At 39.7% G+C, this 13,232-nt stretch overlaps 1 protein-coding gene across 8 annotated transcripts in view; it reads left to right on the top strand.

Annotated features, from left to right (window-relative positions):
- Zc3h11a (zinc finger CCCH-type containing 11A) overlaps window positions 1-13,232 on the top strand; it is a 39,611-nt gene that overhangs the window by 11,579 nt on the left and 14,800 nt on the right. For 7 of the 8 annotated variants that reach the window (XM_013346740.2, XM_013346738.2, XM_026779897.1 and 4 more), the window contains 8 exons: window positions 3,689-3,885; window positions 6,273-6,392; window positions 6,764-6,887; window positions 8,360-8,563; window positions 8,675-8,791; window positions 9,021-9,101; window positions 10,610-10,720; window positions 12,040-12,099. In XM_013346740.2, the coding sequence (XP_013202194.1) occupies window positions 3,832-3,885; window positions 6,273-6,392; window positions 6,764-6,887; window positions 8,360-8,563; window positions 8,675-8,791; window positions 9,021-9,101; window positions 10,610-10,720; window positions 12,040-12,099 (871 nt within the window). In that variant the 5' untranslated portion in view covers window positions 3,689-3,831. The remainder of the gene's footprint in view (window positions 1-3,688; window positions 3,886-6,272; window positions 6,393-6,763; window positions 6,888-8,359; window positions 8,564-8,674; window positions 8,792-9,020; window positions 9,102-10,609; window positions 10,721-12,039; window positions 12,100-13,232) is intronic. The other variant, XM_026779898.1, reaches the window with a different exon arrangement.

The raw sequence follows: 13,232 nt of genomic DNA, 5'->3' as shown, positions 1-13,232 counted from the left end.
ACTAGCTCTGTAGACCAGGCTGGCCTCGAACTCACAGAGATCCGCCTGTCTCTGCCTCCCAAGTGCTGGGATTAAAGGCGTGCGCCACCATCGCCCGGCTTTGATTTAGGATTTTTATATTAGATTACTAGCAATTTTTGGTTTCTTGATTTTGCCATTGTCTTGAATATTATTGTTGATTTATTGATTTATTTATTACATAACAAAAGCCAAGGAAGCTCAGGGTTACAGATATATATATATAAAATTTTCTTTCTGTTAAAGTTAAGTTTAATCTCTCTATACTTTGCCTGACTTTGAGGGAATTTTGCAGTATAGGTTGCAAATAATCTCCCTCCAAAATGTAGTTCATGTTTTCATAACTGTTCTGTTTGGTCAGCTGTGGTAGATCTCTCTCAACTATTAAAACACTCCCAAGGATGAACCTGAAGTCTTGGGCATGCTGGGCCAAAAATTGACCACTAAGCTGTATTCCCCAGTCCTGTTTTTACTCGTTTTGAGAAAAATCTTTCATTAAGTTGGCTTTGAACTTACCATCTTCCTGCCTCAACTTCCTGAGTCACTGGAATTATCTACCATTGTGTACCACTAGGTCTATGTATCTATCTAAGCCATACCCTTCCTTAAATTATTTCTATTAAAAAAAAAAAAAAGGATGCTCAATAGTGCCACAAGGACATGTACTCAACTATGTTCATAGCAGCTTTGTTTGTCATAGCCAGAACCTGGCAACAACCTAAATGCCCCTTGATTGAAGAATGGATAAGAAAAATGTGGTACGTTTACACAGCAGAAAAAAAAAATAACAACAGCTTGAATTTTGCAGGAAAATGGATGGAGCTAGAAAACATTATTTTGAGTGAGGTCACCCAGACACAGAAAGACAGTTATCACATGTACTCACTCATAGGTGGTTTTTAAACATAAAGCAAAGAAAATCAGCCTACAAACCACATTCCCAGAAAACTTAGACAACAATGAGGACCCTAAGAGAGACATACATAGATATAATCTACATGGGAAGTAGAAAGTAGAAAAAGACAAGATCTCCTGAGTAAATTAGGTGCATGGGGACCTTGGGAGAGGGCTGAAGGGGGGAGTAGAAAAAAATGTAGAACTCAATAAAAATCAATAAAAAATTATTTTGAGTGGTCTATTTGCATGTACACTTTTATGCCAGAAGAGGGCATCAGATCCCACTATAGATGTTCGTGAGCCACCATGTATTTGCTGGGAATTGAACTTAGAACCTCTGGATGAACAGCCAGTACTCTTAACTGCTGAGCCATCTCTCTAGCCCTCCTTTCCCCTTTTATTTCTTTTTGGTTTTCGAGATAGATGTTGCCCTGACTGTCCTGGAACTCACTGTTGTAGACCTGGCTGGCCTTGAATACACAGAGATCTGCCTGCTTCTGCCTGTGGAGTGCTGGAATTAAAGGTGTGAGAGATTTTATTTATATATGTATGTATGTATGCAGTGTTCTGCCTGCATGTGTGCCTGAACACTATCAGAAGAGGGCACCAGATCTCATTATAGATGGTTTACCAGTCACCATATGGGTATTGGGAATTAAACCTGGGTCCTCTAGAAGAACAGCCAGTGCTCTTAGTCTCTGAGCTATCCTGTTTGTTTGTTTGTTTGTTTGTTTGCATTGCCTTTAGAACATAGAATATATTTTTGGGTTTAAGACCAGAGAGAACACCACTCCGATGCCAAGTTGGGAGATGGAGATGTGCATCCCTGAAGCTCTTGGGCCAGCTAACCTGGCTTATACAGCAGTGAGTGAGAGACTGTCTGAAACACAATGGAAGGAAGTTGTCCTGGCTCCCAAACTCATGGATGCACCTGCACTCACATACATGCACACACAAAGATGTTTTTAAAGTACAGTAGTTGTTCCATGTTTTGGCCAATCAGTTTTAAACACAGCAAGCTTAAGTTTGTATTATGTCTATATTGCACTATAGTAGAAAACGAAATGTTATCTCAGTGTAAAATAAGTAGAAAACTGGAGAGATGGTTCATCTTTTTGTTTTGTTTGTTTTTTCAAGATAGGGTTTCTCCGTGCTGCTTTGGAGCCTGTCTGGAACTCGCTCAGTAGACCAGGCTTGCCTCAAACTCACAGAGATCCTCCTGCCTCTGCCTCCCAAGTGCTGTGATTAAAGGCGTGTGCCATCACCGACCAGCTTGAGAGAGTCCTGGCTGTCCTTCTAGAGGATCAAGGTTCAATTCCCAGCACTCATGGCAGTTCACAACCATCTTATCTCCAGTTTCAGAGAACCTGATAGCCCTTTCTGGCCTCCATGTGCAGTTGACACACAGGTGATGCATAGACTTGCATGCAGACAGAACACCCTCATGCACATAACATTAAAAAGAAAGGGTTTTGTTTTGTTTTTTTTTCCAAAGTAAAATAATTATCCTACTCTCTTGACTGCCACCATTGTGGTTTTTGTTCTTTGAGATTTCTTCCTTGCTCATGAATGTCCTCATCAACATTTCTTTTTTGGTTTTACTTTCATTTTTTTGAGGCAGCTTCTTACTTTGTGAATGCTATGGTCTGGTATCCATTATGCTGTCCCCAATCCTTACTCTGTCAGCTCTTTTCTTTCTTTTCTTTTCTCCTGATTTACTTTTCTTTTTCAACATTAATAGTCTGACACGTCCCTAAATCTTCAACTGTTTCCTGTTTTCCTTAGTAGTTCCTCTCTACATATGTTTTCCATCTGTGTGCTGCTTAAGCATTGAGCAGAAGCCAATGGTGGTGGACTTCTTTTGTGCTGTTACTTGAGTGTTTGTTGTCCTTTTATCCTTAGAGTAAGTTGTAGAGTGATATCACTCGATATGGGTATATACATTTTAAAGATCTTGTTACATGGTTAGTTGAAGACTGTTGCTTCTAACTTAGATTTCTGGCTTGAGGGCTAGCTTTCATCTTGATGAACAATTCTTGGATTAGGGATTACTTTACTAATGATTGGCTTTGGTTTACTTGACTTGGAGTGGTAAACCAGGATTTATCCGGCATTACTAGAATTTGTAGAGACGCCTTCCACACACATAAGCTCTTACAGCATGATTTTGCTTTTATAGTAGCATTCTTAACATTTTGTGTGGGTTCAGAGGATGACAGGGACAGTGGCTAGAACTCTAGTTGTGTTGTCACTGTTCTGTGGGTCTGCCCTGGAAGACTTCTTTGCTCTTTCACTGTCTTAGTGACTAACCCTTAAATGTTCTCAAAAATGATTGTTTCACTAATTATTCTATTTAAGTAAGGATTTTCCCACTTAGTAATAATTATATATTTCTGATATAACATGCTTATGAAGATATTTGAATTTTTTTCATTTAGCTAAAGATTGGCAAGTCTTTTGTACAAAGTAACCTGTTAGTCTAAAATGTAGATCATGTGTTTAGCGGTACTTACTTAAATGTTACACTGAAACAATGAAACAGCACAATAGAAAATTAAAAAAAAAAGTTATGTTAAGCATAACTGTCCTTAACAAAAATTTTGACATTGGGAGTTTACAGTACTCATGATTGGCTTGTTTATAAGGCTCTGTGTGGTAAGCACCTGCTAACACAATTAAAATCTAGTTTTACAAGTGTGGTGGCTTAGGCATTGGAGGAGTAGGTTGGAAGAATTTACCTGAAGTATTTTAATTCATTGTCTCCCCTTTTCAGGATTACGTTTTAAAGAAGATTTCTGTGGTTGAGTTGTCATTGGAAGAGTAAGTTCATTTCAAGAGCAGTTGGAGCTGGTCTTCACCTTGAGGAAGCAGTGGCTTATTCCAAAAAGCCACTTCTGGCCTGAGAATTTACCCAGCATGCCTAATCAGGGAGAAGACTGCTATTTTTATTTTTATTCTACATGCACCAAAGTAAGAACTGGCATCTCTAAATCAGTTCTTTCTGCTGTTTCTCAAATCATATTGTCTAAGATTTTCCCTAGATTCTAGATTGTTTATGTTGTGACTTGCTCAGCTAGCTCTTTTATTATCTGCGGTCAGTATTTTAGTAAAGAACATGTGTTAACGAAGAACACATCAGTTATCTTTCCTCTTCATTTATATGCAACTATAATGTGTCACACAAAGCAAAAATGCCCATGTTGAGTAGTCATCATTCTACCTGTAATTAACCTACTCTAAAGGCCTTTGGGATTAGGCAGATGTTGGCCTCTGTGGCTTGGCAGCTTGATTTTGTGTATTTTGCTTTAGATGAAATGACTGGTTTGTATAATACTTGTGGGAGCTGTTCAGGGTTAAATTTGACTTCTTCCACATTTCCTGCTGGTAAGAAGTCTTTCTAAATATATTCTTTTAGAGTTTGCTTTCTCTGTCAGAATGTTCTGTTTTTCTGCTTGAGTTTTTGATAGTTTTATTTAGGTCTGCCTGTCATTTTCTGTTATTTCTTTATGGCTAATTCTGTAAATTTGTAGGTTATAGTAGCCTGTTCTAAAATCATTGTGATCCTGTGTTTAAAAAGACAAGTCTAACTGAAGAGTCCAAGAATAAGAATATAGAAATGTAGACTTCAGAAATAAGAATGTATAAATAAAGAAATACAAAGTTGTAAGCCTAGGAGAATGAGAGCAGGCTGTCTGCAGCTTTCTCAACAGCTTAAGGATTAATTTAACGGTGGGTTATTTTGCTTTACAACTGGCTGCTCTGTTTACAAGACCAAAGCATCCCTCTGCAAACTGAGAGTTAGCCCTAAGATAACACCCTGGCCACCTGTGATCAACCACGAACGTGAACTGAGCTAATCTTTAGAGGGTAGGATGTACAGGACTTTTGGTTTGCATTGTCGCATACCCTTCTCTGCTCTGCGAAACTGGGAGTGCCAGGGGAAGTGCAGAGCTTTGGTAAACACTATCGGGAACAGCCAGGGAAAACAATGGACTAAATACAACACTAGTGTAACCTACCAACTCCGTTAATGGAAATTGTAAACAAACAAACAAAGGCAATTTGTATCTGAGTTTTACCTCAAGATTGTAAAAGTTCCTTTGTTCATGCCTAATGCTTGTGGCTTCTTGCTATAAAAAGGGGGGAGTTTGAAGCCGTCCTTTTCCACAGCCTTACAAGTTTATCTCTGGCTGTGATCTTAGCTAGTTGATAGCTTTTTGTGTTCCGTGGAGATTTTTTAATTTTAATTTTTTTTTCCTGGAAAAATTTGCTTCTAGTTTACTAGACTTTGGAGGTCTGTCCCCTTCTTTGCGTGACCCCCGTGGACCCAACACTAACTAGGCATGATAGTAAAAATAGGAGTGTTGAAGTACATCCTAGGCTTATGTAACAAAACTTTTATCATAAAAAAAGCCCAGCGATGGTGGCCATGAAGTTTTTCTGCTGGGTATGCAGCTCAGCCATAGAGCACTTGCAAGCATGAGAGATGTCGGGTTTGGCGCCTGGCACTGCAAAAGAAAAGCAAAGCTCTGATAATCCATTTCATATACAGCAGTTTGTATATTAATGATTTGTTTTGGATAACAAAGATAGCTATATTAGGTATATGTTAATTATACTTACGTCACTTATGGCCTACCAACTTACTTTCTGTCAAAAGCTACAAATTACTGAAATCAGGATATATGAAGCCAAAGCCATTTTGAAGATGATGGTGTTTTTCAGAGGATCTGTTCTTGACACCTTGCCATTTTCAGCCCCCACTGTCAGTTGTGTCAATTAGACCAAAAGAAATGGGTTAAGTTAAGTAATAGGTTGAGGAGAGCTGGGTCTGGTGATGTGTGCTTTAAATCCCCCACTCAGGAGGCAGAGACAGGTTGATTTCTATGAGGTTGAGGCCAACCTCTTCTGCATAGGGAGTTCTAGGCCTACCAAAGTTACATAGTGAGACCCTTTCTCAAAAAAACAACAATAAAGAAATAGGCTAAGGCTGGGGAGATACTGGCTCATTCAGTAAAGTGTTTATCATATAAACATGAGAACATGAGTTCTATGCCCAGATCCACATTTTAAAAAGCCAGACATAATGACATGTACTCACTCTGAGGATGTAGAGGCAGGAGGATTCCTGGGCCTCACTAGCTAATCAACCTAATATACTTGGGGAGTTCCAGCCAGTGAAATACCCTGTCAAACAGACAGCAAAAAGCAGTAGGTTATTACATGTTTATTGCTTTCAGATGGTGGTTACTGCATCTTGTTTTTTGCCCTGCTGGTATTTGCTTGCTAATTTGTTTAGGTTCTTGGACACTTGTAGAAATGTGCCTTCGTCCTTACCTGTTTGTTTTTGTTAACAGGGTGACAGCTGCCCATTTCGTCACTGTGAAGCTGCACTTGGAAATGAAACTGTTTGCACACTATGGCAAGAAGGTCGTTGTTTTCGACAGGTGTGCAGATTTCGCCACATGGAAATTGATGTAAGTTTCCAATTTTTGTTACTGTAAGTAGTCAGGATCAATACAAAATCTAGAGACAGTGGCTAGTGAGGTGAGATGACTCAGTAAAAGCCCTTAACTGCCAAGCCTGGTGGGGTGGGGTGCATGCATGCTGTTGCACACATGTGGAGGTCAGAGAACAACCTGACCTGTGGGAGTCAGTTGTAGTTCCACAGTGTGTGTCTCTTCTGCTAATCATGACCTCCTGTGGCAGGGTTTTTAGCTTCGTTTTGAAAACCAACCACAAAATTAATGTAGTACTTAAACTTCATTTTTTAACTTGTATTTTTTAACATTTTGGTTTTCTTTTTTAAACAAGTTTAACATTTTTAAACAATTTTTTTCTCTCGCAGAAAAAACGAAGTGAAATTCCTTGTTACTGGGAAAATCAACCAATGGGATGTCAAAAACTAAACTGCGCCTTCCATCACAACAGAGGTCGTTATGTTGATGGACTGTTCCTACCTCCAAGCAAAAGTGAGATTGGTTTTGGCTCTAAAAGAGAACAGTTGCTAGTCAGTGAGCACCTGCCATTCACACTTGTAGTCCAGTGAGAACAGTGCTATTTCTGCTGTATAATGAGGAAACAAAACCTTATAGAGGTTAGATGATGAGTGTACAGAGAGAATCAAATGTTTCTGTCATGCCAGATTATATTACTATATAATGTAATAATTGTTTCTTTCTTATTTTATTACAAAACCTGTAGATGTTTTCAAAAGAACTTAATTCTCTAGACCATGGGTTGGCAAATTGGGTTCTCTGCATGCTCTGTAAGATGAAGATTTACTGCATATGGCTCTGGCCATCCATTTACATATTGTGGCCTGTTTTGTATTAATACTGCAGATTTAAATAGTTGAAATAGAGACCATATGGCCACAAAGCCAAAACTACTAGCCGTCTAGCTCTGTTATGGAGACAGGGTTATGGGCTGTAGCCTAAACTGGCTTAGAATTTCTGATTTTGCCTTAGTTTCCTGAGTGCTGGGATTATAGACATTCACCATGAAATACCTCACATACTAAGTTCAGCTTTTTATAGGTTATGTAAAAAAAAATTGATATAGGATATCTTTAAAGGATGTTTCCTCATTGTTCCAGGAATGAGGATCAAACTGAGGATTGCAAACGTGCTAGATAAGCCCTCTTCTGCTGAATTATATCCTCAGTCCTAAAATGAATCTTGACTTTGCAAAAATCTGTGATTTCAGTCTCTTTTAAAATAATTTTTATTTATAAATACTTAGTGTTTGTCTTGAGTGTGCATATACACACATGCTGTGGAGTGTGTGTGGAGGACAGAGGATTGTTTGGAGAGACTACTGGGTTTTCTCCCTCCATGTGTGTCCTCAGGGCAAGTTTATTTTATCAGGCTTGGCAGCAGGCATCTTTACCTGTAGAGCCATCTTGCTACCTCCCCAATGTCCCTTTCCTATTGGGCTAATTTCCTTTAGCCACCAAAGAGCCAAAGTAGTAGCTGTGATTTTAGCACTCAGAAAGCTAAGGCAGGAAGACCATGAGTGTGAGGGCCAGCCTGGGTTACATAGCAGGACACCACTAACAAGAGAAAAAGATCCAGGAGTGGTGACCCATACTTTAATCCCAGCTGGGGAAACAGAGGAAGACAATCTCTGTGTGTGTCTTTTGTGCCAAGAAAAAATTCTAGAACCTCAATTTAAAATGAAGTGTCGAGAATTTGGAACTAACTTTGGGGTTTGTTGCTTTCAGTTCCTACCATTTGTTTATATATAATACAGAGGTATTGGCTCAAAAATACTTTTTTCTTCATGAAGAATTTAGAATGAAAATGGGATTTATTAATTTTTAAAAAAACATGTTCTTAAGGAAAATGTACCACATTTATCATAAAAAGACAGGAATTTTTGTTGAGTTAGGATAATAATTTCTCTATGGTAAATTTGTCTTTTTTTTTTTTTAAATGTTTAGCTGTGTTACCCACTGTGCCTGAGTTGCAAGAAGAAGAAGTAAAGGCTAGCCAGCTGACAGTTCAGCAGAACAAACTGTCGGTCCAATCTAACCCCTCCCCTCAGCTACGCAGTGTAATGAAAGTTGAAAGTTCAGAAAACGTCCCTAGCCCCACACATCCACCCGTTGTAATCAATGCTGCAGATGATGATGAAGATGATGATGGTATGCTTAGCTCTCCCCTTTTTTTAAAGTAATAATATAATAAATTAGGAAGAGAATAAAAACTCTAGACTTGGTCTTAATTGAACATTTGTCTTAACTTTGGATACACAGATCAGTTTTCTGAGGAGGGTGATGAAAGCAAAACACCTGCCCTGCAGCCAGCTCCTGACGCTCATAATGGATTGCGAGTGGCTTCTGCCCGCAAACCTGGAGTCAGTTTCAAGCAAGGTAGGAAGAGGCTGTCCTGTCTCTAAGCCTTGAAACATCACTGACAGTTGTAACTTCCTCTGAGAGTCAGTGCACAGTCGCTAAGCTTTTCTAGAAGAAGTGCTGTCCACAAACTGACACTGCGTACTTTCTCATGAGTCATTACTCAGAGTGTGTTTGAATGCCTGCAGAGAAGATGAGATGCAAAAGACTGTAGTTCCTCATGTGGTTCCCCCCTTGGGTTTCCCAGGTGAATGTTTGAACTTTGGAATAAAAACTCTTGAGGAAATTAAGTCAAAGAAAATGAAGGAAAAATCCAAGAAACAAGGTGGTAAGTCATCACGAGTTTTGGCATGAATACTTACGTGTTACCTGATGAGAGTAATAGATAGTTCTGACACTAACACGTTTAGAAAATACAGAGTCTCATTCCTATGAGATTGTTTGAAGTAAAACACAAACCTTCTGGACCTGTGCTTCAGTCCTCACTGTTCAGGGATAGAACCATATGATAATGTAAAGAAACCTGTACCTCTGGAGATCAATTGATTGATTTTTGAAACAGGATTTTAAGATTATTTAATTAGTTACCATGTATGCCTGCAGGCCAAAAGGGCAACAGATCTCATTATAGATGGTTGTGAGTCACCATGTGATTGCTGGGAATTGAACTCAGGGCCTCTGGAAGAATGGCCAGTGCTCTTAACCTCTGAGCCATCTCTTCAGCCCTTGAAACGGGATCTTTTTTTTTTTTAATACTTATTTATTATGTATACGATATTCTGTCTGCATGTATGCCTGCAGGCCAGAAGAGGGCACCAAACCTCTTTACAGATGGTTGTGAGCCACCATGTGGTTGCTGGGAATTGAACTCAAGACCTTTAGAAGAGCAGGCAATGCTCTTAACCTCTGGGCCATCCTGGAATTCACTCTGCTGTAGACCAGGCCAGCCTTGAGCTCACAGAGATCCACCTGCCTCTGCTTCCTGAGTTCTGGGATTAAAGGCTGCACCACCATTCCAAGCTATATCTTAAGATTTAGCTATAAACGAAGAAGAGCAGTTAAGAGGCAATATTAAGGGTCCTGTGGAGATGGTTTTCAGTAAAATGCTTGCTGCACAAGCCTGAGGACCTGTCCTCTAGCCCCAGCACCCATGGAAAAGCTAGGCATGGGTGTGTGGGGTATGTGCTGGTAATCTTGGTTCTGGGGAGACAGAGATAGCCTCTTCTAATCATCAAACCCCAGGTCCTTATAAGACGCTGTCTCCTGAGGAAAGATACCAGAGTTGACCTCTTAGTTGCACATGTGCACACAACCTACTAAAAGAAGATGAATGTCATTAGATCCAATGGGCTTCTCAAGAGATGCTCAGATTTTCTTCTGGGGTTGATGGAGAGGGGAGCAAAAATGTACTGAAAGGACCATTGCCAGCCTAGATCTATAATCAACAAAAATATATTTCAAAATGGGAAAAACATTTTTTTTTCTAGAGCTTGCCTCAGTCTATCCATGTAGACTTCCTACTCTAAAATTTAGTCATAGCTAAGTTAACGAAGGGATATATACTAACTATAGTAAATAGTTGGTTCTGGGGAGTCTGTCCTTAAAGCTTACCCTATAGGAGCCTTGTTTCACAGATGGGAGTGATGGGATGTCAGTGCTGAAGGCTAAAACTTAGTGTTAGTCTTACCCTTTCTAGTAAATGGAAGATTGAGTATCTGCTTAAGACAGTGTTCAGACAGCAGAGCAGTCTGATTGGATAAACTTCATAGAATAAAGATTCTTGATTTGGACTAGCTTTATTTTCCATAGGTTATTTATTTGACATTTCTCATTCAGAAGGCTCCTCGGGAGTTTCCAGCACCTTACATCAGCCTCAGCCCAATCCGGGCCCTGAAAAGGAGAATGTCCGGACTGTGGTGAGGACAGTAACTCTATCAAGCAAACAAGGTGAGGTATAGTAGGTCTCCCAGAGTTGTTGGGCTCTACTTTTATGTAATTGGGAACACAAAGTCCTTGGGTGATGTTTGTTTACTTTGGACTTTTGGAGGACTTCAAGTATTTTGATCAGATATAAGATCAGAAAATTGATACATTTGACTCTGTCGTTTAAAAAGTTAGGATTCTTGTTCATGCAGTCTCACATTTATGTGTATCAAATTTAACATGTTCTCTTTGCTTCAGCAAGTTTATTGACTGTCCAATAAAGAATGTTATTGCATCTTTAGAGTGACAGGAAAAATGTTAGTCTTTTTACTAAATTGTTTAAAATCTAATAAGGAATTATCTTAGTTTCGGTTACTATTGCTGTGACCAAATACCATGACCAAAAGCAGGTTGGGGAGGAAAGGATTTATTTGGCTTATACTTCCGTATTGCTGTTCATCATCGAAGGTAGTCAGGACAGGAACTCAAACAGGACAAGAACCAGGAGGTAGGAACTGATGCAGAGGTCATGGAGGGGTGCTGCTTGCTGGCTTGCTTCAAATGGCTTGCTCAACCTGCTTTCTTATAAAACTCATGACCACCTGCCCAGGGATGACCCACCCACAATGGTTCCTGTCCTGGAACTAGCACTTTAAGACCAGGCTGGCCTCGAACTCACAGAGATCCACCTGCCTCTGCCTCCCGAGTGCTGGGATTAAAAGCGTGCGCCACCACCGCCCGGCTTACAGCCTGATCTTATGAAGGCATTTTTTTTAAAGATTATTTATTATGTCTACAACATTCTGCCTCCATGTCTACTGCAGGCCAGAAGAGGGCGCCAGATCTCATTATAGGTGGCCGTGAGCCACAAAGTGGTTGTTGGGAATTGAACTCAGGACCTCTGGAAGAGCAGTCAGTGCTCTTAACCCCTAAGCCATCTCTCCAGCCCCCATGAAGGCATTTTTTAATTGATATTCCTTCCTCTCAGATGACTTGAACTTCTCAAGTTGACATAAAGCTATTTAGCATAGGAGTATAACACACGAAATTGTGTGTTTAAATGTTCCATTTGAACCACAAACATTTCAAAGAAGGCTTACTTGCTCATCTGATAATGTAAAGTAGCTTTTCAAAGTGCACAGGATAGTTTTGGCCAGGTTCAAAGCCTCTCTCCATGTTTGGCTACTGTTAATAATACCATGCTGTTTCATGTTCACGAGACTTGATTATTTTCTTGTTAAATGCGACTGAAGACTTAGATCTAATTTTCAGTATACTTCTTTAGTGGGCAATGAATGTAAAAGAATTAACTAACTGAACACATTTTATTTTTGTCATTTCAGAAGAGCCCTTGGTTAGACTAAGTCTTACTGAGAGACTGGGGAAACGAAAATTTTCAGTGGGTAAGTTAGAGTTGTGTATCTTCTGTGTGTTTGTGCGTTAACATGTTACCTTGTTACAAAGTACTATCATACAAGCGCCATCAGTATTGACCTGCTGGACTGCCTGTATGCTTGACTCATGACAACATTTATAAAATTCCATTTGTACGTTATAACTTTCATTGAAGCTATAGCAGTTTGAAGTAGTACTATAGCTTAATTAGATTATGACCATGACCAATATTTTCTTCTTGGTTATGAGCTTCCACATCACTTTTCATCATCAAAGTAAAAGGTCAGGAGCTGCAAGAAGGCTGGAACCTAGAGCTGGGAGCTAATGCAGAGGCCATGGGAAGGTGCTGCTTACTGCCTTGATCCCCATGGCTTGTTCAACCTGCCTTTTTTTGTTATTTTTGTCTTTTTCAAGACCGGGTTTCTCTGTAGCTTTGGAGCCTGTCCTGGAACTAGCTCTTATAGACCAGGCTGGTCTCAAACTCAGAGAGATCTGCCTGCTTCTGCCACCCAAGTGCACCACCCTTGCCTGGCCAGCCTGCCTTATAGACCTCGGGATCACCAGCCCAGGATTGGCACTGCTCCCTAATTAAGAAAATGCCTTACAGCCTGATTTTTTTTGTTTGTTTGTTTGTTTGTTTTTGTTTTACAAGGCAGGATTTCTCTGTGTAACCCTGACTGTCCTGGAGCTCATTCTGTAGACCAGACTGACCTCAAACCCAAAGTCGGCTTGCCTCTGCCTCCTGAATGCTGGCATTAAAGGTGTGCGCCACCACTGCCCTTTTCTACAGCCAGATCTCAGGGAGGCATTTTCTCAAATGAGGTTTCCTCCTTTCAGACAACTCTAGCTTGTATTAAATTGACATAAGACTAAGTGGCACAGGTGGTGAAGATGTTGCTCTTTTCGAGCTTCAGCCAGGGATTATTATCCTCTGTAATTTAGTCACTTGGCAGGTGTTGTTCATGTATCTAAATTTTTTGTCTCCTAATTTTTTTCTTTATAAGACTTATTTGTTTTTAACATTAAGTTTAAAAGATGGTGAACAAACACCATTTAATGCAGAAAACCTCCAGAATATTTAAATTGTCTAATTTTTGCTCTTTTCTCCACTTTGTTTTGTTTTTTTTTTGTTTTTGTTTTT

This window comes from Microtus ochrogaster, chromosome 6, assembly GCF_000317375.1.
Source record: "Microtus ochrogaster isolate Prairie Vole_2 chromosome 6, MicOch1.0, whole genome shotgun sequence".
NCBI classification, from domain to species: Eukaryota; Metazoa; Chordata; class Mammalia; order Rodentia; family Cricetidae; genus Microtus; species Microtus ochrogaster.
The sequence above is the reverse complement of the archived record's forward strand: the minus strand, read 5'-3'. Positions and strand labels throughout refer to the sequence as shown.